The 26297-nt window shown below is 39.7% G+C and overlaps 2 protein-coding genes and 1 pseudogene across 7 annotated transcripts in view; 2 read left to right on the top strand and 1 right to left on the bottom strand.

Annotated features, from left to right (window-relative positions):
• Positions 1 to 24080, top strand: part of LOC148879744 (TATA box-binding protein associated factor RNA polymerase I subunit C) — a 34479-nt gene extending 10399 nt beyond the window's left edge. For 2 of the 6 annotated variants that reach the window (XM_088961405.1, XM_088961399.1), the window contains 3 exons: positions 6899 to 7121; positions 8373 to 8722; positions 23358 to 24080. The gene's annotated coding sequence lies outside the window, so the exon portion shown is untranslated. Of the gene's footprint in view, positions 1 to 6898; positions 7122 to 8372; positions 8723 to 22161; positions 23170 to 23357 lie in introns of those variants that run through there. The other 4 variants (XM_088961403.1, XM_088961401.1, XM_088961400.1 and 1 more) reach the window with 4 other exon arrangements.
• On the bottom strand, positions 1512 to 4764 carry LOC148879746 (THO complex subunit 5A-like; annotated as a pseudogene).
• LOC148879745 (uncharacterized) lies at positions 14081 to 14740 on the top strand. Its single transcript, XM_088975211.1, has one exon. It carries the CDS (start codon positions 14081 to 14083, stop codon positions 14738 to 14740), a length of 660 nt encoding a protein of 219 aa, XP_088831337.1.
• Positions 24081 to 26297: the final 2217 nt, after the last annotated feature.

The raw sequence follows: 26297 nt of genomic DNA, 5'->3' as shown, positions 1-26297 counted from the left end.
GTGACATCAGGGCAGACAAATGACTTTCGACTGATAGGATTGTAACACTTATATTCTTTCTGGGTCTGAGAATAGCTAAGAAAGATACACTTAATAGAGCATGCATCCAGCTTATCTAAATTAGGGCCCAGATTATGAACAAAGCACACACACCCAAAGACCCGGGGAGTTAATGGAAAGGGAGACAAAGTGGGAAACAAAATAGAAAAGGGAGATCGACCATGAAGAATGAAGGAGGGCATCCGATTAATGAGAAAACAAGCCGTAAGTACCGTGTCATTCTAAAAACGTTGAGGAACATTCATATGATGAAGGATAGATTGAGCAGCCTCAAGAAGATGACGGTTCTTTCGTTCAGCCATCCCATTTTGTTGAGGTGTGGATCCACACGAAGTCTGATGAATGATGCGATGTTGTTCTAAATATTGTTGGAAGGAAGTAAAAAGTATTCACAGCCATTATCAGAACAAGGAACTTTTTTTGGAACACCAAATTGTGTACGTATTTCAGTATGAAATTTTTGAAAAATAGAAAACAATTCACTCATTTCTTTCATTAAATAAATCCATGTCATCCTTGAGCAATCATCAATAAAAATGACAAAATACTTGTAACCATTATAGGACTCAACTTTAATTGGACCCAAAACATCTGAATGGATTAAAGCAAAAGGACTCAACATATGACTATCAGCCCTAGGACTGAAGGAAACCCGATGGTGTTTCCCATACTGACACGATTCACACTTCAAAGAAGACAAGTGACTCAAAGAAGGAACTAGTAGCTAGAGAGCCTTGAGAGATGGATGTCCATACCGACAATGCCATTGAAGAGGAGTCAGGGAAGTTTGAAGTGCAAATGAAGATCCACCACCATCAAGATAATACAATCCACTGGCTTCATGCCCTCCACCAATCTTCTTCTCTATCTTGAGATCCTAAAAAACACAAGATAAAGGGTAAAAAGTGATAGAGCAATTAAGGGCCGTAGTTAATTTACTAACAAACATGAGGTTGAATGGAAATTTAGGCACATATAGAATAGATGATAAAGAAAGCGATGCAATATCAACATTACCAACATCGTAAATGGGGGAAGAAGATCCATTGGCCAGGGTAAAAGTTTGTGATGCGGAAGTTTTAGAGAGGGAAGAAAACACACCTGGAGTCCCGGTCATGTGATTAGAGGCTCCAGAATCAATAATCCAGTGAGAAGGTTTGGATGCTAGATAGGTCATACCTGAGTGTGCAAGAGTAGCAGTGTTATGTTGTGAAGTGGTCTGAAGGAACCTTTCATACTCATCTCGTGGTACACTCATCATCTCCTTCCCGGAAGCAGATGTAGATGTGGAAGGTGTTTGATTTGTTTGTTGGTTATCACTCACATCACCACCACCAACAATTGCATGATTAGCCCATGTAGATCATAACAAAAATTAATCGTATGTCCATCTTTGCCACAATGTGTACACTTTCTAGTAGTGTGCCCTCTTCCTTTACCATGGCTTCCCCCTAAGTCATGATCTCCACCACACCAAGACCAAACATGGGACTACCACAGCCTCCTCGAAATGTATGTCCTCCCCCTCTATTGCCATGTCCACCTACTCTCGCTACAACAAACATTGATCTATTAGACGTTGTGATACTCTTTGTGGGTCCCAAGGAAATCCTACGAGGCCGAGCAAAGACCTCCTCAAGTGTAGGAAGAGCAGAACCTCCCAATATTTGTGCTCTAACTGCTTCGTATTCTGATTTCAGCCTCATTAAGAACTTGGTTACATCAAGTTGCTCCCTTTGTTGTTGCTGAATTTTAACATTTGAAGTTAGGGGATGATAGACACTGAGTTCATTTCTGAGGTTCCTCATACTGGCATAATACTCTTCAAGGGTTTGATTTCCTTGTTGCAAATTAAAATGCTCATAATAAAGCTGATACACTCTCGTAGTATTATCCTGTCCTAAATAGAGCCTTTTGGCATGTTCTCATATTTCCTTGGCTGTATCTAAGAACATAAAGTTTACACTTATCTTGGGTTCCGTAGCCATGTCATGATCTGGGCATCTTCTTGTTCCCAATCATCAAACCTTGGAGAGTCAATTGATGGTTTATTCTCCTTTACATGTTTCACCTTCCTCTTGGCCTTGAGAAAAACCTCCATCGTGTTATGGGCCCGGGCGTAGGATCTCGTCACGTGTAGGTCCACGGGGAAAAGCTCTTGTTTTCCCTTGTTCCTCCCCTTCCTAGCTGAACCTATCTTGGCGTCCTAGAGGGTGATTTGTCCAAGAGATCACCGAACTCTCCTTTTACTCTCTTTCTTGATTGGAAATTTGATATCCTCATTCGATAATGGGATCTCCTTAAATAGGAGATTACAAGAGTCCTAATCAAAGGGAGTCTCCTTGCTGAATAGGGAGACTTCCAGTTCTATCTTGCGAAGGATAAGATAAGCTAATCCTAATATGATAAGCTACTAACAAGATAAGATAAGAACAAGCAAGATGATCTAATCTAATCTAGATAAGGCTGTTCTTGCCGAATTAGGTAGGATGAGAATCATTGAATCATTGCTGCTGTTGGCGGTGGGTCAGGTGCCTGTTGCTGCCGGTGGCGACGGTACGTCTTCCCGAGGAATGCATCCATAACATTACTCCCCTCCTGGACTACGAGCTTGTCCTCAAGCTCGAACTCTGGATATGTGGCGTGGAACTCTGCCAATGGGAGCCATGTGGCTTTGGCCGATGGTAAATTACACCATTCTACCAAGACTTCAACAGCAACACCAACAAAGAGCTTAGCTGACTGATGGGGAAGCTCAGTACCAGTATCATCAGGAAACAAGTTGCATAAGATGTTGTTCTGAGGTCCTTCTTGAGAGCCATCAATCCCAACACACACAACATTCAACTTTAATAAGTATTCAAACCTTAGAGTAACCAGTTTGCAGGCTTGGGATTTGAAACCTCATCATCATGTATATGAAGGATGATTTTAAGAGGATGAGATCGATAGATTCCTGATTGGTCAAGGTTCTCTTTTTCAGTAACCTTCTTTGGCCGCTTTCTCCTTTGGCCCTCCTCTTCCTCATCAGGCGTATCATCCTCCAACTTATTCATTTCTGTATTTGTAGAAACACCATTGTCCTTAATTGCTTGCTAGTGGGCAAATGCTTGAGCATCCTTCATGCTTCCTATAATTTCCAATTCAATACTCTCCCCAAATGCCTCCTTCTGAGCCAACAATTGTGAGTAAATCACATAGAGTGGAGGTGGCAGTAATTTTGCTAAATTATGCTGCTTTAATTTCTTTGTATGTAGAACCCCTAGTTGGTGTTGGACAGGCAAGGATGCTTTCTTCAGAGATTTCGGGAGACTTGAAAGGAACTTCTTTCGGTGTGCAATGGTCTCCATAAGGCTTTTCTTGTGTTGCTCCAGCTTCTCATGAAGTTTGCAAAGTTCTTTTTGCCGGAAAAGCTCAAAATTAAGCCGCTTTAGCATCAGGTCATGTGCACTGTCTTTTGATGGTACAAATCCTTTAATATCTTGAGGGGTTGAACTGAAAAACTCTTCCTCAGGCACAAGTTCAATATTCAGATACTTTGACTTGAAATCTTTGCGCACCTTTATGGCTTTCACAAAATGAATTTTCTCATACATCAAATTGTGGAGCTACAATGTAGTGAAATCTACTGGTGCCTTAGCACGTTCTGTTTTTGCTTTAACACGATCATCTTCTAGCAATATAGAATGATTTACCTTATCCCGGTCATCTGTCCGTTGATTCCGAAAAAACTACTCGCAGCGATACAGCCAGCCTAAGGGGTCTTCGTTGCCGTTGTACGATGGGAATTCCAGCCTGCTGTATTTGGGGATGACTGCGGCTACCGGGGCGATGACCTGCTGTTCACTGGACGACTCCGTCAAGTCTAGTCGGCGGTTGTTTGTGGTTACAGCCCCTTCTGGATTTCTCTCCTTGTTAGAGAAATATGATTCCAGAAAGCGTCGCAGCTCCCGAACATCGTCATTGACCTCACGAACCTCTACGCTGGTTTCCACGAGCTTATGCTCCAGTTCGTGGACCCTGGATGATAGCTGCTCCAGATCTCCCATGACGATTGGCTCTGATACCAAGTTGTTATGGGCCCGGGCATAGGATTTTGTCACGGGTCGGTCCACGGGGAAAAGCTCCTGTTTTTTCTTGTTCCTCCCCTTCCTAGCTGAACCTATCTTGGCGTCCTAGAGGGTGATTTGTCCAAGAGATCACCACACTCTCCTTTTACTCTATTTCTTGACTGGAAATTTGATATCCTCATTCAATAATGGGATCTCCTTAAATAGGAGATTACAAGAGTCCTAATCAAAATGAGTCTCTTTGCTGAATAGGGAGACTTCCAGTTCTATCTCGCTAAGGATAAGATAAGCTAATCCTAATCTGATAAGCTACTAACAAGATAAGATAAGAGCAATAGAATAAGATAAGAACAAGCAAGATGATCTAATCTAATCTAGATAAGGCTGCTGTTGCCGAACTGGGTAGGATGAGAATCATTGAATCACTGCTGGTGGTGGTGGTGGGTCAGGTGCCTGTTGCTGCCGGTGGCGACGGTACGTCTTCCCGAGGAATGCGTCCATAACACACCGACTTGGCCAATGGCACATAATTTTCACCATTAAGTTTAATTGATGTCATCTGCATACCTAAATAGTCAGAGGAGATCACCACATTAGATTTTTGATCACCACCACCATCTCCGGTTGCTGCCATTATGTTCTCAATACACTAGATTTCTCCTAGTTCTGAATTATCAACCAACAAAAAGGATTTCTGCTATTCAATAAACACTGCTGCAATCTGTACATCACCTTATGGCACTTTCTCAACCAGCCACTGTAAAAAAGCACTAACTTATATCACCATTCAGACGCATTCGGCCATCTCCTTCATAAAAAAAACCTGATTTCTCACACCACTACTGTTAACCACACTATTTCTCACATCACCATTCAAACAGAAACAAAGAAAAAACCTCTCTTGAAACTGCTCAGTAGAGGGTCTGTAACATAAACACCACCACGCAACCACTAGGGCTGTCACTCATGGTGACAGCAATCTGAGAACTACTCACCTAGGGCTGCCGCACCTTCCCAACACCTGTAATGGGGATTGTGGCAGTCCTGGATCACCGAAAAAGGGTTGCTGCAGCCTTCTACTGGGTGTGCCGCAGCCTTCTACCCATGTAACTGAGATCACACCTCAGAGAAAAGGAGATAAGAAGAAGAGAAGAGATCGCAGGTCCAGGAACTTGAGATTGCAGCCTTCCTCTCTTTTATTTAGGGCTCTGATATCATGTTTTAGTGGTTCAGATAAGTCCTGTTCAAAGAGAAAGAAGAAGAAGAAGAAGAAGAAGAAGAAGAAGGAAGCTGTTGAACTAGAGAGTCTTATCCCTCCTAGTCGACCATAATCTCTATTATATAAAATAAGGGTACAAAGTCAAATATATCCCTACTTAAGTATGGGACAAGAAAAATAAAAAACAAAACAGAATTGCCACACCACTATACTACTTAAACTATAATGAAAAGACTAAGTTACCCTACTCTACCAACTCTAACAGAAACATATTGCAAATCTTTTATGAATCTACTATCTTTTATAACATAATATCGTCTTCATATCCTTCATTTTGTTTGGCTTCTCTGAAGTGAATTATAACCACATTTTCTTGCTTTGCCCTTCTTTTTGTAGCTCTCCTCTGCGGTACATGTAATGCTGAATAGCTACCAAATACTATTTTATATAATAGATATAATGTAGGCTTTCTTTCTGATTGTGATGGTTATCTCGTCTGTAGCTAATTAGCTATCAAATACCAGGCAGTGTTTTAAAAGTGCAAGGCGAGGCACGTGCCTTTTCGAAGTAAGGCGCAAAAATACAAAAAGTGGCCAAAAACTTCAAAAAATGCCAAAAAAAATAAATATTTAAAAAACCTATTATCTAAAATTAAAATACAAAACATAACATGTAAAGCATATTCAAATGAAAATTTAAAAATAATTAAACATATAAACATTTTTAAGCATGTAAAACCCACAATATATTTTTTCCCAAATTGCATTAGTTAAAATAGCTAGTGTGATTTGCATTCTTGATTCTATGAGCTGTCTTTGTACCAAGCCCACTGGAGCTCCAAGAACCCCTTATTTGCTAATGTTGTTCATTCATTCATCCAATTAACATTATAAAGTCATTTATTTTTGTGTAAGGATTAATTTAAGACCCTAACATGGACTTGTTTGGGCTTGCCTTGAGGGGCTTGGTCGGGCCCGGTGGCAGAGGCCCCAGCCCAGCCATAAGGTTCAAAAAAATTAAAAAAGGCACATGCCTGGGCTGAAGTGCAAGGTTGCACCAGGCGTGTGTCTTTTGAAAGTGCTGCACCTAAGACCTAGGCGAGGTGCATTTTAAGGTATTGCTTCGCCTGAATGCCTAGCCCTGCCTTTTACATCACTGATACCAGGCACATAGGGTGTATGTTATGTACAAGAACCATAGTGTAACAGTAAGGTCCCACATGTGACCTGCTTCTTGGGTCTTGCTTCTGTAGGAAATAAGGATAAACAGGTTTAGTTCTTATCCAAAAAAATCTGGTAACAATGTTGTGGAATCTGTGATGCCCTTTGCTTCTCAGTAAAATTTTCTGTTGCTCAAATTGATAGCACTGTGTAATCCATCAAGCTTATATTTCAACTGTGCATTTGTTTTAAACTCTAAAATAAGTGAAACTGTTCTGCTTGTAGAGAAAACTTGCTGCTAACCTGCCCAAAGTTTTCTTTGTTTACTGGCATTTGGATTTAGCTTCTAGGCATATTATAACTTTTGTGTGCATGTACCTTCTTCTCAGAAATTTATTCATGCAATTTCTCCTACTCCAGCATCTATTATGTCAGCTCCTAAGATCTGCGTGAAGCCACCAAAAATGACCTTATCTCCATATACAGTCTTAGAGGAACTGGTTCATCCCAAGGAAGCTGAAAAGAGACCAAGCAATAGTGTTTCTGATAGACTGTATTAGTGGTATGATGTCTACCACAAGCAACAGAAACAGGGAGATGGAGATGGAGATGGTGAGATGTTCTGTTTCAAATTTACATCTTCAGGGTCTTGTTCTTGGGGAAAGAAATGCAACTTTTGGCTCGACATGGATGCAAGGGAGCAATGTTTGAGGGGTGTTTGCTTTGATTTGGTCCTGATTTAGAAATGGTTCGAACCCTTTTATCTCTGTTAACAGGGTTAATTCTGGATTGATTTGACTTCCCCAAAAGCCTCAACAACCTCTCTGCTTCCCAGTCAAAGATGTTTCTGAGAGATGGTCCAGATTATTGTGCCACCACTAAATTCATTACAATCCAAAATGGTTGCATCTTCATTTTCTGTTAAGTTGAAAATGGATCCTCTCACCACACCAACAGAACTTTGAAAAAAAAAGGTCTCCCTTGGATCAAAATGGATAAATTTGGAGAAAATGTCACTTCCTTTCACGATTCCTTTCCATAAGCTTGAGTGATAGGAGGTTCTAACAGGGGCAGGATCCCTATTCATGGGAAAACTCCCTTGTATATCTCCAATGAGTTTTCTCCATATGCTGTTCTTTTCTTCGCCATATCTCCATAGCCATTTAGCTAGGAGAGGTTTATTTAATTTGCCTAGGGAATGGATGCCAATTCCACCTTCTCTTTTGGGTTTACATTACCTTCGTCCATTCCACCAAATAAACATTTTTCTCTTCATTTAAACCATCTCTCAAAAAATAGTAAATGGGGAGTTTGATAGAACACTCCGAAGGAGGGTGATTTGGAATGGCAACGGGTAGGGTACCTGTGAAAATTGCCCTTCCCATTCCTGAACCTGTTTGACGCTGGGAGACCTGAGATATCTTGAGATATTTTATGCTCAAGTATAGCAGGCTGGTAAATTCCTCTGCCCACCCTAACATTTGAAATTGCAATTTTTGATAAAATGTTGGAGATTGCATTTCAGATGACTGTTAGTCTTGGGGGCTATTTGATAATTAACAGCTAAAGTGGTTGAAGTGAAGGAAGTTATTGCTTTGTCTGTTTTGGAAGGCAAGTCATTAAGTGGGTTGTAAGGCTTGATTACTTTATATCCTTAAACTGTTTTAGCCACTAAAAGATAATGCAACAAGTTATACATTTCAGTCAATTCAGCTATTTTAAGGCCACATTTCTTTCAAAATTCTCATTTTAATACTCTGTTCATGGCCTTAAGCAGTATTTTGTTTTTTTTTTTTTGTGTTGTTTTTTGCTTTTTTTCTTAACTGATTCTTCTCTATTCTTTGCAAAATTTATAAAATGCAGGGAGAGATGCTTACTTGGCTGTTGACGAGTTTAATGAGCTGGGATCTGGGATCTGCTCACAACAAAATACTTTTCCAACTAGTTCCAATATGATTTGTGTCATATGTTGGAATATTCTAACAAGGAATATTTACAATCAATATTCCTTTAGCCAAGAAAGACTAATAAGGACTTCAGTGGGTCTCATGCGTTTGTAGCTTCCAAACAACCAAAGTTTTTCCTTGCAATCTTACTGAGAAAGGAAAGATGAGAAAAAATAATTCATGACCTGTCAGAAAGCAAGCTTGTCTGCTGCACAAACCACAAAGGGTCAACTATCAACTGCTTGTTTCCGCCATTTTTCAGTCAAGGTAAGTATTAGATATGGGTTGTACACAGGTTTTTCAGCATGTTCCGTGTTTTCTTTTTCCCGTTCTTAGAGCTCTATAACTGAATGAAATGATGTTATTGCCATTGTGGCTGCCATGGTTGGCCTCCGACATGCAACTTGGGTCTGTTGATCTGTTTTAGTTTGGTAATCTATAAAAAAGACCCATAAGAAACCTCTTTTCTTTGATCTGGGTTCTCCCCTTCTTATTTCTGTCTTTTTTGGGTTTTATCTCTTCTTTTCTTTTGTATGTGCATACTGTGGTAGATGTGTGATTGATCAAAATTGAGTTCACCCTTTCATGTATGTACTGTTTTCTGTTTTTCTCTTTTTATATACCTTGAAGTTGATCTGTGCAAATGTTGTTCGATTCCATTTATGAGTTCACTTTTTATTTAGATTGCATTTGCAAGATTTTGTTCTTTTGATCTATATCATTTTTATATGCCCAATTTAATTAATGAAGGCATATAAATCAGAATTTATTCCATCTAAACAGAGCTTTTATCAATAATGTAAAATGTAAATTATCTACTAGCTCCATGTGGTCAAGGATAAAAATATTGATATGATACACCCATATAGGGCGTATTGTATCGGTATCGGTGTACCTAGATACATTTGGATAAACCCATGCATTTTTTTAAAACTTTTAAACCATTTCAGCCCTTTTCCCCAACCCCCTCATTATTATAAAATTAAAAAGAAAAAGAAAAAAAAATAAAAAAGATGAGTTGGCTATATTGATATGCACTGATACCTGAGTATCCATATTTTAATCATTGCTTGTGGTAATATCCAAGGTTTTTAAAATCGAACTGGACAACGAACAGGTCAGGGGTCCGGTTCCCGGGTTGAACGGTCTGACCGTTCAAACCGAATGGACAACCCGTTCTGACCAAAAATTAAAAAAATAAAAAACGGCCGAAACTGTTGGATGGTTCGAACGGTTCGACCGCCTGGGTCAGCGGTTTGCTGACCAAATCAACGGTTTTTGGTGAAATAATGGTTATGGGGTAAAATGGAGCCGGACCGGTTCCTGGTTTTTCTGGTCCGACCGTCCGGTCCGGTCTGGTTTTGAAAACCATGGTAATATCTATGGAATGTGAAAGAGATTTCTGTTTGACTGTACAGATTTGCAACCATTTGCCAACAGTGGTGTTGAACTATTAACAAAATACAGAGAGAGGACAAATGAAATTGGAAAGGCAATGTTCTTTAATTCTGAGTCCACCAAGGTAAGGAGTTCGTGAAAGCTGAAGACTGGAATAAGATGGAGTTTATGCAGAAAGCAACCTGGAGAAGATTTCTGAAGGCTGAAGCTAAAATCTTTTTCTTTGAGAGGTTCAAAGTAAAAGGGAATGTAACGTTGAAGATCAGAGAAGTGAGAAAAGCCATGGTTATGCTGGTAGGTATTGAGGTGGTTGAGTGGCTCAAACTGTTCATGGAAGGAGCACTACAGTCAGGCAAACATACAGACTGGAAGAGCACTAGAGAACAACAAGATCAAAGGTAGTAGAAAGAAGATGGAATACAGAAGGTAGATTCATTGCTTTGATTGAGTTTTTTTTGGAGAAGGAAAGAAACAACTCATCTGCATTCCTGAAGGTAGAAACGACATGGTTTGGAGGGAGATAAAAAACATTCTACAGGACTTCATGAAAGAGATGAAGGAAGGTACCGAGGGTGTTCAGATTACTGGAGAAACAAAAGGATCCCTAAGTGAGAAGGAAGCAATTTCTGGGAACATTCTGGTCAATGGATTGGGAAGAGACAATATGGTTTTCAATACAGAGAAGATAGAATGGGAAAAGAAGTTGGTGGTTGAAGTTAAAAAGAAACCAGAAGATTGGAGGATAGTAGTAGCAGATTTACTCAAGAACCTGAAGGTAAAAGGTCCAGTAATTGTCACCCTTTATGAAGACTGTAAATCACTTTTAGATCTGTTGGAGGATGTCTCAGTAGTTAGTGCTTCAAACTTCCAGTTGCAGACTGGAGCAGCCACAGTGATGAGATAGTCTCCTAGTTCTAACGTGATGGACTTCTCAGTGGAGGATGGGGTAACCATAAGGCTTGCTGGCCTACCCTTCCATTTGTGGAAGCTAGAATTATTTCAATCCATTGCCTCCTTGTGCAAAGCTAAACTGGAAGGTGTGTTTCTAAAAGATTTTCGATCAACAGCCATGAGAGCAAGCAGAGTAAAGCCTGAAGAAATTCCCAAGAAGATTGAGGTTTATGCCGAGTGCTTTCTATTTGGTGTGGCTATTGATCTCTAATAAAGCAGCTTTGTGGAAGGAGTCCAGGAGGAAGGAAGATGAGGAGGTAGAAGAAGGCTACCTACGTGGATCATAGAGATTGGTGCATTTCAAATTAGCTGAAACTATCACAGAATTGGAAAGGTTAAGGAGAAACAACAAGAAAGGATTACCCGAAGAGGAAAATGGGAAGAGTGCAAGCAAAGGAAAAGCTTCAGAGTTTAAAAGAACCTTTGCAGAGGTTGTGACAAGTGCATTAAATGCAAAACCAGACTGTCAAGGCTTTTGGATTGGTGGGACTGACAAGGAGGTTGAACAAAGAGAAGGGCCAATTTGAAAGTCCAAGGAGAGGGTGAACTTAAACTGACTTTAGGTAAAGTAATAAATGGGCTTACAAAGCAGGACAAGTTGTTGGGTTCGCAAGGTGGGATAAGTGGTAGTGGGCCAGGTGGAATAAGTGTTAATGGGCCAGGCGGGGCAAGTAGCATTGCGCCCAGTGTTTTAAAAGCACAAGGCGTAAGGGCCATTTTGTGCTTGAGGCGCAAGGAGAGTTGCGCGCCTTTTTGAGGCAAGGTGAACAATTAAAAAAAAAGCTAAAAATTAAAAAAAATAAAAAAAGAGCAAAAAATTAAAAAAAAATTATAAAACATAATATTAATAAAAATATAAACTTAGGCTTTAAAATAAATGTTTTAAAAAACCTATTATCTAAAATTAAAATACATAAATATAATATGTAAAACATATTCAAATGAGAATTTAAAAATAAAATCAAACATATAAATCATTTTCAAGCATATAAAACCAACAATCTCTTTTTTTTTTCTCAATTGTATCAAGTAGCTAATGTGACATATTACATTCCTAATTCTACGAGCCGCCTTTGTGCCACGCCCCCCCGAGACAAGCCCAAACAAGTCCATGTTAGAGTCTTAAATTCTTAGATTTCACGCCTAGGCTAAGGCGCAAGGCGCACTAGGCATGCGCCTTTTGAATGCGCTGCCCCTAGGACCTGGGCGAGGCACTTACCCTAAAACACGCCTTGCCTAAGTGCCTAGGCGCGCCTTTTAAATCACTGATTGGGCCAGACAGATTAGAGAGGAGGTCACGTGCCACTTTAAGTCATCATATGACCTTAGAAAAAGACAAAAAAAAGGGGACAATATCTTGGGTGTATCATCATCCCCCATCCAACCGGTTTCGATTTTTTCTCAACCGAGAGGCTCTACTGTGGAGAAGTTTGCATGGAGGCCAAGGTTGGTTTGCTACTCAACCACCCTTGAATGACAAAATCCATGGTATGATAGAAACAAAGAGGAAGATGGTGATTTTAACTCGGATTGGGTAATCTGTGAAGAGGAGAAATCAGACGAAGAGTCCTACGGCTAGTCTAGTATCGGCAACGTTAAAAGCAGTCCACGGAAAGCTCTTTTGGAGGATGCAGATTTAGGAACAAGATTGCTCTTCGAAAACTCTTTGCTGACCCCAACCAAACTTTCTTTGGAACCTCAGAAGAGCAGTGGTTTGAAAGGTTCTCCCTTGAGAAGAGAAAACACCTCATTCAAAGGCAAAAAAGATCTTTCCCGTTTTGAGAGTCAAAAGTAGGGTGATCGTAGAGATTTTACAGCTTCTCCTCACTCGGAAAGCAAACCCGTAGATGGCTCCCCTTCCCCTGCTAGTGGTTCGAGGGTTAGATTGGAGGAGAGCTCCCCCAACATCGGCCTTGTTTAGTGTCAGCCTCCTTTGCATGACAGTCCTACTCTGTTTCTGGGTTCTGGTATGGTTTGTCAATTTTTAGATAATTCTATTTGTGTTTCAGCTAATCTTCCCCACCCTCCTGTGGTTGTTGTCCAGCTTGCATGTGAGACCTATTCTTGTCCAGCAGTTGCCAATCCTAGTGTGTCGTTGGAGGCGACAGAAGTGTCCGGAGATATTGAGGTTGTAGATGATTCTAAGGAGGAAGGGGAGAGAATATGGGAGCTAATAATGCAGCTCTTTGATCAGTTGGTTCAGGTAGAAATACAGTCTAGAGTGGGTTTGGAGGAGGAAGGTAGCAGTCCAAATCTGGTGTGTTTGGAGAAGGAAAAGGAAGAAAAAAAGAGTGGGTTGAGAGTTAAAAACACAAAAGGAAAAAAAAACCAGGAAAAACAACAGAAGAGAGAGGCAGGAGAAAGGAAAAGAATCAATTCTTTAAATAAGGAGTTAGAGTCATAAAAAATAAGAAAGAACAAGATGAGTGAGGTGGAGAGGCTGAGATGTGGAGTTGATTATGAAAAAGGAGGTACAAGCAAAAAGGAAAGGAAAATGGTTTAGGTTAAGAAAAACCTCAGGGTCTCAACATCTGATTTTTCCCATGAAGATAATCAGTTGGAATGTTAGGGGGTTGGGGAGTCAAAGAAAAAGAAGGGTGATTAAGGAAGTTATAGGAAAGAGAAGCCGAATATTGTACTAATTCAAGAAACAAAGTTGGAAGAGCTGGATAGAAGATGGGTGAGAAGTTTGTGGTCAGCAAGAGGCTTAACTTGGGCTTTTTCACTATCGTGGGGAGCCTCAGGAGGCATCCTAACAATCTGGAAGAATGAGGAGATGGACGACATTGAAGAATTGCTTGGCAACTTTACGATCACAATGAAGTTTAGGAGGAAAGAGGATGGGTTAGAATGGGCTCTAACTAATGTCTATGGTCCAAATTCATATTGGGAAAGGGAAGGGTTTTGGGAAGAACTAGCAGCCATAAGGGGGCTTTGGAGTGGCCCTTGGTATTTGGGGGTTGATTTTAATGTCATTAGATTTGTGAATGAAACAACTAATCCTAGCCATATGATCACCCCTAGCATGAGGAAATTCAACCTACTTGTGGAGTCCTTTGAGCTAAGAGAGCTGCCCATGCTACAAGCCAATTTCATGTGGTCCAACTTTCAAGAACAACCCCTATGTTGTAAACTAGACAAATTCTTATTCTCTGCAGGTTGGGAGACTGCTTGGAGGGGAATGGTAGTAAGGGCACTTCCCAGATCAACTTCGGATCACTGTCCAATTAGGCTTTCACAAGAGAAATTAGGAGGACCTTGTTTCGGTTTGAGAACATGTGGCTACTTCATCCTGAATTTCTAAAGAGAGTACAACAGTGGTGGGAAGAAGATCAGGTGGAGTTCAGATGGAAAGGATATAGATTCTACAAAAAGCTACAAGTTCTGAAAGCTAGGATCAAAGAGTGGGACAAAGAGGAATTTGGAAGAGTCGAAGAGAGAAAAAAATGGATTGCTAAAAGGATTCAAGAAATTGATATAGAGGAAGCAGAGAAAAGATTGAGAGTAGAAGAAAGGTGGAACTTGAAACAAGAATTTGAGGAAATCATTAGAAAAGAGGAGATAAGTTGGAGACAAAAGTCTAGATGCAAATGGCTCAAGGAGGGAGATGGAAATACTAGGTTTTTTCATTCCTTGGAAAATGGTAGGAGGAGGAAGAACATTGTGGAGAGATTGGAATGGAATGGAGAAGTGCTTACAAGGGAGGAAGAGATAGCAAAAGCATTTGTGGACCACTTTAAAACCATTTATGACAGTCCGAGCAGAATGAGAGAGGACATTTCTGATTTTCAGTGGCAAACAGGGAGTAGAAAACTAATGGAGGAATTGGAAAGAAATTTTGAGAGCCAAGAAGTCAAAGATTCTACTTTCTCAATGGAAATATCTAAAGCCCTGAGTCCAGATGGTTTCACGATGGCTTTTTACCAAGATTGCTGAGAAATCATAGGTGGGGATTTAATGAAGGTGTTTCTAGAATTCTTTGAGAGAGGTAGGATTAACTCAGGCGCCACTGCTACTTTTTTAGCTCTGGTTCCCAAAAAGATGGATGCAAGACACCCAAAGGATTTTAGATCCATTAGTTTGATTGGCAACACGTATAACACCATCTCTAAGGTGTTGGCCTCAAGAATTAAAAAGGTACTTCCTTATCTGATCTCTCCAAACCAAGGAGCCTTTGTGTTTGGGACCAAATCTCTATTGCCAATGAGTGTGTTGACTACAGAAAGAGAAAAGGAGAGAAGGGGCTGATTTGCAAACTTGATTTGGAAAAGGCTTATGACTTGGTAGATTGGGATCTTTTACTGGAAGTTTTAAGAAACAAAGATTTTGGAGAGAGGTGGTGTAAATGGGTAAAAGGTTGTGTGGCTTCGTGCCATTACTCTATTTTGGTGAATGGGATAGCCAGGGATTTTTTCCTTGCAAAGAGAGGTCTAAGACAAGGGGACCCTCTCTCTCCCTTCCTTGTTACCTTAATAGTGGATGTTTTGACTGTTATGATCTCCAGAGCTGACTCCAAAAATCTTTTTAATGGGTGGAGAGTAGGGAGGCAAGAAGTAGTGGTTACTCATTTACAATTTGCAGATGATATAATTTTCTTTTGTAAGGGAGAGCCTGAGGAGATGGTCAATCTGAAATTGTTGGTAGAAGGTTTTGAAAAGGTCTCTAATTTGAGAGTGAATTGGAATAAAAGTTGTGTGGTGGGGATTAATAGATCAGATAAGGAGGTGTCTTCCTTGGTTAGGTTGTGAGTGGAGTAATTAGCTTGTGAAGTTCTTAGGTTTATCTCTGGGAGGAAACCCAAGGTCAGAAAGTTTCTAGTACCCAGTGTTGGAAAGATTCACAAAGAGATTAGCAGGGTGGAAGAGCAATTACATCTCTTTAGGAGGTAGAATCACTTTAATTAAGTTAACACTAGCAAATTTGCTAGTGTACTTCCTATCTACCTTCAAAGTGCTTGCCAAGTTTGCAAATCAGTTGGAAAAAGTAGTGAGAGATTTCCTCTGGGAACCTGAGGAGTCAAAAAAGGATCACCTAGTGAAGTGGGAAGGGGTCTCTAGGACAAAAGACAAATGGGGTTTAGGGATTGGAAATATCCATTTAAGAAACACACTAGAGGAGTAACTTGTGTTGAGCACGGGAGTGATACTGGACAAAATGTTTGTCATTTCATCGAATAGAGATCATGTTAATAGAAATTGAAAAGAGCTTCTTTTTTTTTTCCTAATTTATACCAACTTGTTCAGTAATAAGCTCCAACTGAAATAAAGTGTATTTTAAGAAGTTTGAGCAAATACCAAAACTTATTTTCAAGGTCATTGAAGCCCTGGAATCAAAATATGGAGTTTGAGCAAAACTGGGAAAGGCATTAGGACATCCACAGTGAAGCATAAGCCTAAGCTCTAAGTTGGTCTCATAAGGAGACTGATGCATCTGATGAGTAAAAGAACCTTAAGCCCTTTGAGCTCCCAAGTTCCATATATTGCCTGCTCTCTTGTTGAGAAAATTCAAGCTCACCAGAGAACTGACCGTCAATGGATTATGAGAGTTGCCCAAGGCCTAGATCACGTGGAATCTCTTGCGAGTTGCTACCAGCTTCATTTTCCTTGAAATTCCATGTTGTTTGCTACAACACCGTGAGGTGCTGATGATCGAACCATTAGGTTCTAGAGCCCCATGGTTGAGACTCCTGCAAAACATTCACCCGGATGCATACTGGAACTGGAAAAGACCATCCCACCCAGTGAACCTTGCAAATATGGGTGGGAACTATGAGAGAACGCATTGCTTGTAGACTTCTTTGAGCTTCTTGGCCATAGATGTGGGAGAAATTTTCCAGTAGCCATATAGGTTGTCAATCACCTGGCCTTGTGATTGGCCATTATATCCCTTGGTGGCTGCCTTAGGTATGTTGTGAAATCCATTAGAAAACTACCAACTCTACTACTAGCTACTGCAAATTAAGAATAGAAAAATGTCAACGGTCGAATGTGGAATCAGTGGACGGTGGAGTGTGGTGAAAGACAAATAATGATGTCATACATTCACACATGAGTGAGATAGCAAATGAAAAAAAAAAACAAAAAAATAACATGTGAATAAGCAATTCGGGAGAATCGGGACCCTCATTTGTTCCCTATTCGAACGATTCAATGAAAATTACGTGCGGATACCATTTCTTGCGGGAAGAAGAGGCCATGTCGTCTTAACGAAGGCCCATCCCGCTTTAATATATATAGATAGATCACTTTTAGTTTAGTGGTTGTGGAGGTTTCCCAAGGAGCGAGAAAGTTGGTGGCATAGAGTGATAGAAAGCATACATGGATTGGTAGCAAATGGATGGGATGCTGGTCTCAACCTAAGGGCTTCTTGTTCCTCTCCGTGGAAAGACATTGTTGGTATCCTGCTTGGTTTTTGTCCTTCATCAGGTATGATGCTTGTTCAGGTAATAAGGTCTATTTTTGGGAGGATGTTTGGGTTGGGGATCAGCCTCTTAAGGATAGGTTCCTGGCCCTCTACTCTGTTATGGGCCCGGGCGTAGGATCTCGTCATGGGTCGGTCTGCATCCATAACATACTCCTTGTCCTTGAACAAATTTAAAGTCATCTCTACCTTTTGTGTTTCTGGAGAGTCCCGGGATTTAGGATTCAAGAGAGGGTTGAGGGAGTCAAAAATAGGGTTGGCAGATGATCTTTTCTCTCTTCTAAATTCGGTGTTTTTGGATCATTCTTGTCTTGCTAATAGAATTTGATCAGAAGAGTCCGGTTGTTTTTCTCGCTCTTCTTTATTCAATGCTCTAGTGCACTCTTCCAATTTAGTTTACTCTTTTTCTGTAAAAGAAGTGTGGTGTGCTCCTGTACCTCCAAAGGTGAGGGCTTTTTGTTGGGAAGTGGTTTTCCAAAAAATCAACACTTTGGACTTTTCAGAAAAAAAGACCAAATTGGTTCTTATCCCCTCGTGTTTGTAGCCTTTGCTTGAAGAGTGGTGAGATGGTTAATCATCTACTAATCTCTTGTCCTTTTGTTACTCTTATTTGGGATTGGTTTTCCTCTCCCTTTGGGTGTAGGTGGGTTCCTCCTACAAGTGTGGTGGATCTTTTTGAATCTAGCTTTTTCCGTCAGTCAAAGAAAAGAGGAAGGGTAATGTGGAGAGCAACGGGGGCAGCAGTTGTTTGGGCAGTGTGGGAAGAGAGAAATAACAGAATCTTTCAAGGGAAAGAAAAATCAGCACATGAATTCATAGAAGGGATCACCATCAAGGTTATACATTGGCTGAAATCGCTGGACCTGTTCAAGGACTTCTCTGTAGATGAATTAATTAGAGGGTGGAATACAGTAGCATCTTCTTCCTGCCCCTCTTTAGCTATCCAAGAGGACTGGTCGCCCCCATTATCTGATGCTGTTAAGCTAAACTTTGATGGTAGTTCTGTAAGTAATCCAGGTCCCTCTGGAATTGGGGGTGTCTTTAGAGATGGGGAAGGAAAAGTCCTGGCGCTTTATTCTGGCTTGATAGGATTGGGGGACTCTCTTAGAGTAGAAGTTCTGGCACTCCTACAGGGGCTCAAGCTGGCTAAACAGCTATGTTTTCAGCAGTTGGAAGTGGAGGGAGATTTGAAACTGGTAATAGGTTGGATGCGAACAAACAAGTTAGGTGCCTGGTCCCGTAGACAACCTGTAAGGGAGGTTATGCAACTAAGAAGGGAGCTTGAAGTCAGGTTTAGATGGACTAGGAGATCAGCCAATGCAATGGCCAATACTTTAGCGAAGGTGACAGTTTATAATTTGATGAGGTCCTGTTTGTAATTTGATGAGGGGTCACCTTGTTTTTGAAGGTGGCAGTTTGTACCAAGTTTCTTAAAGAATTAATGAAAGTTACTGTTTCCAATAAAAAAATGTTGAGCTATTTAATTCAAATGAAAGATCAGGCAGTGTTCAGCAAGGATACTTCATGGATGGATCTCAGGGAAGTTGACTAAGTTGATAAATGGAGTCCAAAGTAGAATTCTGCAACCATTCTAGAATCTAGATTTCAAAATAATATCCATGGAGTGAGAGCTTGAGGCAGGTTTCTCCAACCAGTGAAAACTCTGAAACCAGCAATTAAATCCAATAATGCTGTCTGCATTAATGTAGATAGCCTGCCATATTGTGAGTGGAATAATAATGTCTTTTCTGCACTTTATGGCTACCATTAAAACCTTTTAATAACTTTTAACACCTCGTATACATGAACAAAAATACCTTCAGTATGCATTTGTGCTTCTTGCATACAGGGTGTAAATGAAAAGTAAAAATAGGTTGAAAGGAAAAATAAAATTTTGATAGGGTAAAGCAATATTGAATGTTTACAAATGAGGGTACATACATGCATAAATGAAAAAAAAAAACGAGAAAAATGGAACATTATAGGTATGATTTTAATTTCCTTATACCCACTAAATCCTAAATCTACCACAAATTCTATTTTAAAATGGTAGGACTGGATGATCAGACTATTGAACCTTGACCAAGTGACCAAAACAATTTTGTGTCCAGTATGAGTTTGACAGCATTGACACAGTATTAGACAAAAGCAACAACAAGATAGTTGAAAATAGTCAAATTGGTATTGTTCTAGAATATTACAAGTATGTTGAACACCCTAAGAAGTTTAAACTGGCCTCAGCCACCTCCAATTCCTTGTTACATGCATTCCTTCCACACTGAAGAAATACATCCATGTTGTAGCAGAAAAATCATGTGGAAACCATTTCAAGCGAGAGTTACCCAGTAAAACTTACTCCTCCCAACCTCTCCCCTAAGCAAGCTGTCTTCTAATGAACTATAGATGATCATGGGATCCATCTAAATGTGATTTTCAATTTGGATGTCAAAGACCTAGGGGTCATTTTTTAACAGCTGACATGGCTGAAATGAATGGCTTCTTTGATTCCTTCTTTTAATAAAATCACCATTTATCAAAAAAAGAAAAAGAAAAAGAAGGGCTGGATAGCATGTTGAGTTGATTTCTATATCTTAAATGATTATTTATCCACTAAAACACAGAACAATAATCATTCAATTCAACAATTGTGGCTGTTATGAAGCGACCCCCTGGCCTCTATGATGAGGTGATATAGGAGCCATGTGCCCACAGTTCCCTTTTTAATCCGATTAATAACCACATTGGTTGAAAGATAAAAAAATCTAACCAGTAACCACTTGCTGATCTTCCTTCACCTTAAATTGGTCAAATCCCTAAGTGTATCAACTTGAGTGTCTGAAGTATTGACAGGATCTCTGTCATGGTTGAATCCTTAAATCCAATGGGTCCATAGAAGGTCTTACAATAAATGGAGTTGGCAAAGTAATAGCAAATTCCTGTACTTGGAAGCAATCAATGAGGTGAGGTCCCCCTCCCCAAGATGCAATCAAGTTAAACTTAGATGGATGTTCTATTCAGATACCAGGTTTTCCAATTTCTAAGGTGGTGCTTCTAGAGCTGACTAATAAGTTTCCTGTATATTCAGGAACATAGGTTTTGAAGATTCTCTTGAATCATAGAAATTGGTAGCACTTCAGGGACATGGACTGGTGTTTCTCCTTTAACTTTAACCAGGTGGTTTTTCTTTGTCAGTAGTAACAAAAATTTTATTGGTAAAACGTGAAAACAGAGATAAATGGAATAAAACACACAAACACAAAAGGAAAAAAGAAAAAAAAAAACTAGCATATCTATACTGCATTCCATCTTCAATCAATTCCTTCTTGCAGTTGCGCAAATCATGGATATATATGAATTTGAGCCAGCTTTAGGGAAAATGGGAATGACAATAAGAACGTGTGACAATTGAGAATTTATTTTGACTGATTAGCCTGCAAATAAGTTCTATTTATTTATTTGTTTATCACTACCAGCTTCATTTATTTTAGGACTACAATTTTTTTATTTGACTTTCTACTAACCTATATAACTCTAATTAATTTTTGTATTTGTGTAACCTAGAACTGTAGATCCTGTGTCTTTATCTTATGGGGAAATACATGGCCACAATAACCACCTTTGAAGGAAAAAACTTGGGCTGTTGGGTGCAAACAACCTATGCTGTTGAGAACATTTTTGGGAATGTCATGTTACCATGGGAATGGAGTAAAATAGTAATTGCCCCTATTTCTTTTTGACCATAAACATAGACATGGGCGTGAATTGGTGAGTGTGTCCAGCCTAAAAACGCTCTCAACAGCATAGGCTGTTCGCCCCCAACAGCCAAAGTTAACTCTTGAACATACTAGTATGGTAACATACTCGGCCTGTCAAATTTTCAAAACAAGAAAGAACCTGTGGCTTTGTTTTTCTGTGTCCATGCCATTTCGGCTTCAATTTATTTAATCTTTGTTATGATACCCATCTTCCCTGGATATACCTGCTAACAGAGAAGATAGATTAAATTTTTTCACTTCTATACAGCATATGATCAAACTGCCAAATTAAGTGTCTGATTAGAAACCCAGACTACATCAGGTTTTTGATAAAAATATATTATTTGTATGAAGGTGGCATTTGGTCCTTGGGATCCAGGTTTTCTGTTTTGTTTGGTGTATCAGTGTATGTATGTTGTATATTCTCAATAGCAGCCCCAGGGACCTATTCCATTCTTGTCCTCATCTTTCCCATAAGCTTTTTAATTTCCCTAATCATATTCCCTGTGGAGGTCACCAAACTTTATGTAAAGGCTTTTTTTTTTTTATGAATGATCATGTAAAGGGCCTAAAGGCTTCTTTACAGTTGAAGAAATGGTCACTAATTGCTACTATATCAGAATTATATACCACCTCCAGATTTTTTTCCTGCTCAAAAATTGTAGGGGTTCTTTCTAGCCAGATGACCCAAAGAAATGGCAAGGGAACAACTGCCCAGCAAGAGATACAAGAGTTTTAAGACCCCATCCTCACACCGTAGGTCCTTCCAGAGAATATCATAAGGGCCATGGTTGCTACATCACACAAGGGATACAAGAGTTTTGACATATAAAGTGAACAACTCATTCAAGTGAAGGTCATAATATCTTCTTTTTTAACTTATTAAAATATAGAAAACATTGATTTTGATAGGTGAGCATTTTCTAATTAAATGACAAGAATGGGATTTGAAATCGTTAAATCTCCATTAAACAGCAAAAGAAGAACATGGGTGTCATAGCAATTACTGCCTTCAAGATCATCCCATGTTGCCATTCCCATTTGTTCCACTAACATGGATATGCTACCATCTCAGAACCCTCCAATCTTGAATAAGTAAATATGTCTTCTTCTCTCATTGATCATCCCTGGCCTGGCTGACTAATTGTTCAATTGTTTTGTTATGGACACACCACCCGGCAGCACACTGTGGTGCAGTCATAGGCAGCAACACGCACAGCGGGCCGCCCAGCAGCACGCACCGCCCGGCAGCCTGGCAGCGCATCGCACGCACCGCCCGGCAGCGCGCACAGCAGCACGCAACGCCCGGCAATGCGCAGCATGCACCACCTGGCAGCACGCAGCACGCACCGCTGGCAGCATGCACCGCCCGGCAGCGTGCAACACGCACTACAGGAGCACTAGGCAGCAGCACGCATCGCATGGCAGCAGCACGCACCGCACGACAGCAGCACGCACCGCACGGCAGCAGCACTGTGAGACGCGCGCACCGGCCAGCAGCAGCAGTAGGGCTGGGCCCACATGACACCTCATCAGGCTGGGCCCACACTTATCTTACCACATCAGCTCTGCCCGTCAACTTGCCGCCAGCTACACCATTCCTTATCCCTTATCCCTTATCCCTTATCCTTATCTTATCTTATCTTAAGTAAGAGTTGTGTTACTATTAGGAGTAGGTAATTAGGAGTTTGAGTTTGAGTTGGATTTCCCTAGCCTAGCCGAATCCAATAAGGAATTCCCTTTTGTAATCTCCTATTTAAGGAGCTACGAGTTGAAATAAAGTATTCAGTTTCCAGTCAAGAAAAGAGTGAGGAGAGTTCGGGTGGTCTCTAGGACCAAATCACCCCTTAGGAGAGTTCGGGTGGTCTCTTGGACAAATCACCCATCCAGTTTCCGCAATAGGGTCTGCACGCAAGGGAAGGCGCAAGGGAAAGCAGGGCTTTCTCACCGTGGACCGACCCATGACGAGATCCTACGCGCGGGACCATAACATGTTTTCACATAATTTGTGATAAATCTATTGTTTTAATCTCTAGATAAGTAATGAGGCTATGCGATAAATCTATTGGTTAAATTATGCATCTATATTTAGTAATGAAAGGGGCAGGTATATGAAATTGCAATTGACTTCTGTGTAATGAGAGTCAGATCTAGAATGAAAAATAACTCATTTCATGCTCTTCATGAACACACTTATAATTCTACTTGAACATGTAAAAGAAAAGGTTCCAGTGAAGAATATAATCTTGCATATGAGATGATAGATATAGAAAGAATAATTATTTCTAGAATGCTAATTGCTTGCTCATTAATCTTTATTTCTTGTTTTAATGTGTATTTCCTTAATCTCATTTATGACCTTGTTTTTGTAATTGTAGTGATACAAGTGACATTGATGATGGGGGCTCTGATTCTTGTATCTATACCATAATGTAGATCACATCCAACAAATCAATTAATCAGGATTTATAAGATTGATAGAGTGATACCAACCCACTTGAATTGGGTTTGATCTTGTCACTGGGTGTTCATCATTTCTGTGGCAAGTACATCAAGGGATCATAGGCCTCTCTTGTTGGGCAAAGCAATCTCTACTGTCATCATCATTGTTTATTTCATCAGAAAGAGGTTGATACAATTCTTAGGTTGGTTCTCATCTGAGCATTTATATCAGCAGATTCCATATTTGAGTCTTGGAAAGGAAGCAGCTGTAACATGACTTCTTCTCCATTACGTGTACAATAGTTTAGACATTTTATATATATATATATATATATATATAATATAGTCAAATAGTATTCTCATTATCTTCATGCTTCTCAGAGCTTCATTAGATATTTGACATGTTTTTCATCATACCATGCATAATCATGTTAAAAAAAGCAGCAACCAGTCAACAACTTTTTTTGTCACTTTTTTCTCGTTATCTGTATATTGAGGGAATGTCTGTATGAAATCCAGATATCGCTCATGAGATGTTTTTTGGGCATTTCAATGGCTGTTCTGATATAAAGAGTTTCTGTTTCTCCTGTAATTGTTTGGGAGTCACTGTTCTGTAGTCACATACTAGTCATAATCTAACATGTTCATTACAAATTGAAGGTTGAGTTAAACATCATCTTTACTTTGCCACCTTTGCATATCTGAAACTGTTACAGAGTTGTCTAACTAATAAAATGATTACATATCCATTCTCGTTTTCTATCAATTTCCCATGAAAGAAGTGGCCCACCAATTGAACCATACGAGCGATGCACTTTTGGATCCACCTGAGCATGTGGTGAAGCATCGTGAAGTTTCACCACTTAATAGCAAATTGAGCTGTGTGACAATAGTCACTTGACCTTCTACCAAAAAACAAAGAAAGTAGTTACTTGACCCAACAGTGGGGACAAAAAACCAATGATAGACTAAAGCAAACCATATAAAAGGTTCATTTTTGAACATGTAGCATTGGGTCGGACCGTGGAAATATAAGCATAGAGGCGAAACAAGTAATGTTCTTGTGCTGACATTTGGGGATGGGCTACCCCCGTTGTGTAGCTCCTGTTTTGGATCTCTGGTTTATATAAAAAAAATGTATTTAATTATATTATTTATTTGCAGCTTAAACAACGATGGCCCACATGAAATTAAGTCCCAACCTTTGTGCTGCTGCAATTCAAATGAATACAGTTTTTTGTATTGCGGTATTAATATGCTTGGTTGCCTTGAAACATTTATTTAAAAAAAAAAAGAAAATGAATAAAATGAACAGTAAGCATAGCTACAGTATGTGCTAACTAGCAAATTGAAATCTTTTCTAATAAAAAAGAGATGAATTTGAAATTTTGAACAGGATCTTGCCAGATTACGTGCATCATGAATAATGTTTCCAGTTTTTATAGGATCATGCTGGAAAAGGTGTGCATGAGCTTGATGTTTGTTTTAACCACTTCTGTTATTCTTTTTCTTTACTCTTCCAGTTACTTGTCATTACTCGCCGGTTCTCAGCATGGGCGCCCCTCACCCTCACTAGTTTGTGTTTATACTCCTAAAGTGAGCGGTAACTGCAATAAAATAAGGGTAAAATATAAACCTTCCCTGAAGTTTCAATCATAAAAATCTCTCTTTACGTTTCATTTTCATAAAAATCTCTCCTATAGTTTAGTTGCCTTGCTTTCATCTTTGTTCCAGTAATGAATACTTCAAAGTTGCAAAAGTAATTTTTCAGATTCGCCCTTCTAAACTTCACTATACCAAACTCTTTTAAAGAAAAAATATTTTATTCTTTTCAATCTAACTTGAAGATCTTTTTTTAATTAAAAGTGAAAATTTTTTTTGAGGGGTATTTTAGTTAATTTTATGTAAATTGATAGGTGTAAGAGTGACATGGGTATTTTAGTTAATTTTATGTAAATTGATAGGTGTAAGAGTGACATGGGTATTTTAGTTAATTTTATGTAAATTGATAGGTGTAAGAGTGACATGGGTATTTTTGAAAACTAACACACTAGACAACATTTTCTGTTCATGACAATAAAAAAGGGAGGTAACTACAGGTTTTTTCAATACTACAAGGGGAGCCAACTGATGGTGGCTCAGTTGGTAGGAATCCTGCTGCCACCAGGGGTTGGGGGGATTAAGGGTAAGGAGATGGGCTACCCCCTGTTGTATAGCCCCATGAAGCGAAAAAAAAATACTACAAGGGAGGGAGATTTTTATATTTTACCCATAAAATAAAGATTATCGTTCCCTGTGCCGTCTTTCATCTATTGTGGGGGTCAAAATGTCAAATTAGGAAACCGATCCCCATCCTTCCGAGATTTTTAGTTATCTTTTTCCAAATGCAAAGTGAATTACCAGAATGCCCTTCATCAGTCATCATCCAGACAGTCACCTGCCACTCTGGTGCCGACCGGGATCTTGTGAACATCAACTCCATTTGCTAATCGAGGAATGTGACTGATTAATATTTCGGTGAAACTACTTAAAAATGTCCTACAGTCCGCCATATAGATGCGCCAGGAGGCTCAAGAGAACATGAGCTGAACAATAGACAAGCATCATCACCCTTTAGGACAAAGGAAGACAACCCCAAATCAAAGACAAGAAGGATGCCTTCTTTAGAAGCAGAGGTGTCCACCTCTAAAGCTTGATTACAAGACCAAAGAGCTTGTCCTATAATAAAGTTGCCAACCTCATTTGGAATTAAAACCCTAACTACCTTTGTCATGCACAAGCGGCCCCATCAACATTGATTTGCAGCATTCACGACGTGACCTGCACCAAGTAATACTTCTGCCATTCTCAAAACCATTGCGGTGAGTTAATCATGT

This window comes from Nelumbo lutea, chromosome 1 (assembly GCF_056320005.1).
Source record: "Nelumbo lutea isolate HS-2025 chromosome 1, American lotus-T2T, whole genome shotgun sequence".
In the NCBI taxonomy this organism is placed as follows: Eukaryota; Viridiplantae; Streptophyta; class Magnoliopsida; order Proteales; family Nelumbonaceae; genus Nelumbo; species Nelumbo lutea.
The sequence above is the reverse complement of the archived record's forward strand: the minus strand, read 5'-3'. Positions and strand labels throughout refer to the sequence as shown.

Coding starts and splice junctions, on each gene's coding strand:
- LOC148879745 (XM_088975211.1), top strand. CDS start 14,081: ATGTGGCTACTTCATCCTGAATTTCTAAAGAGAGTACAACAGTGGTGG.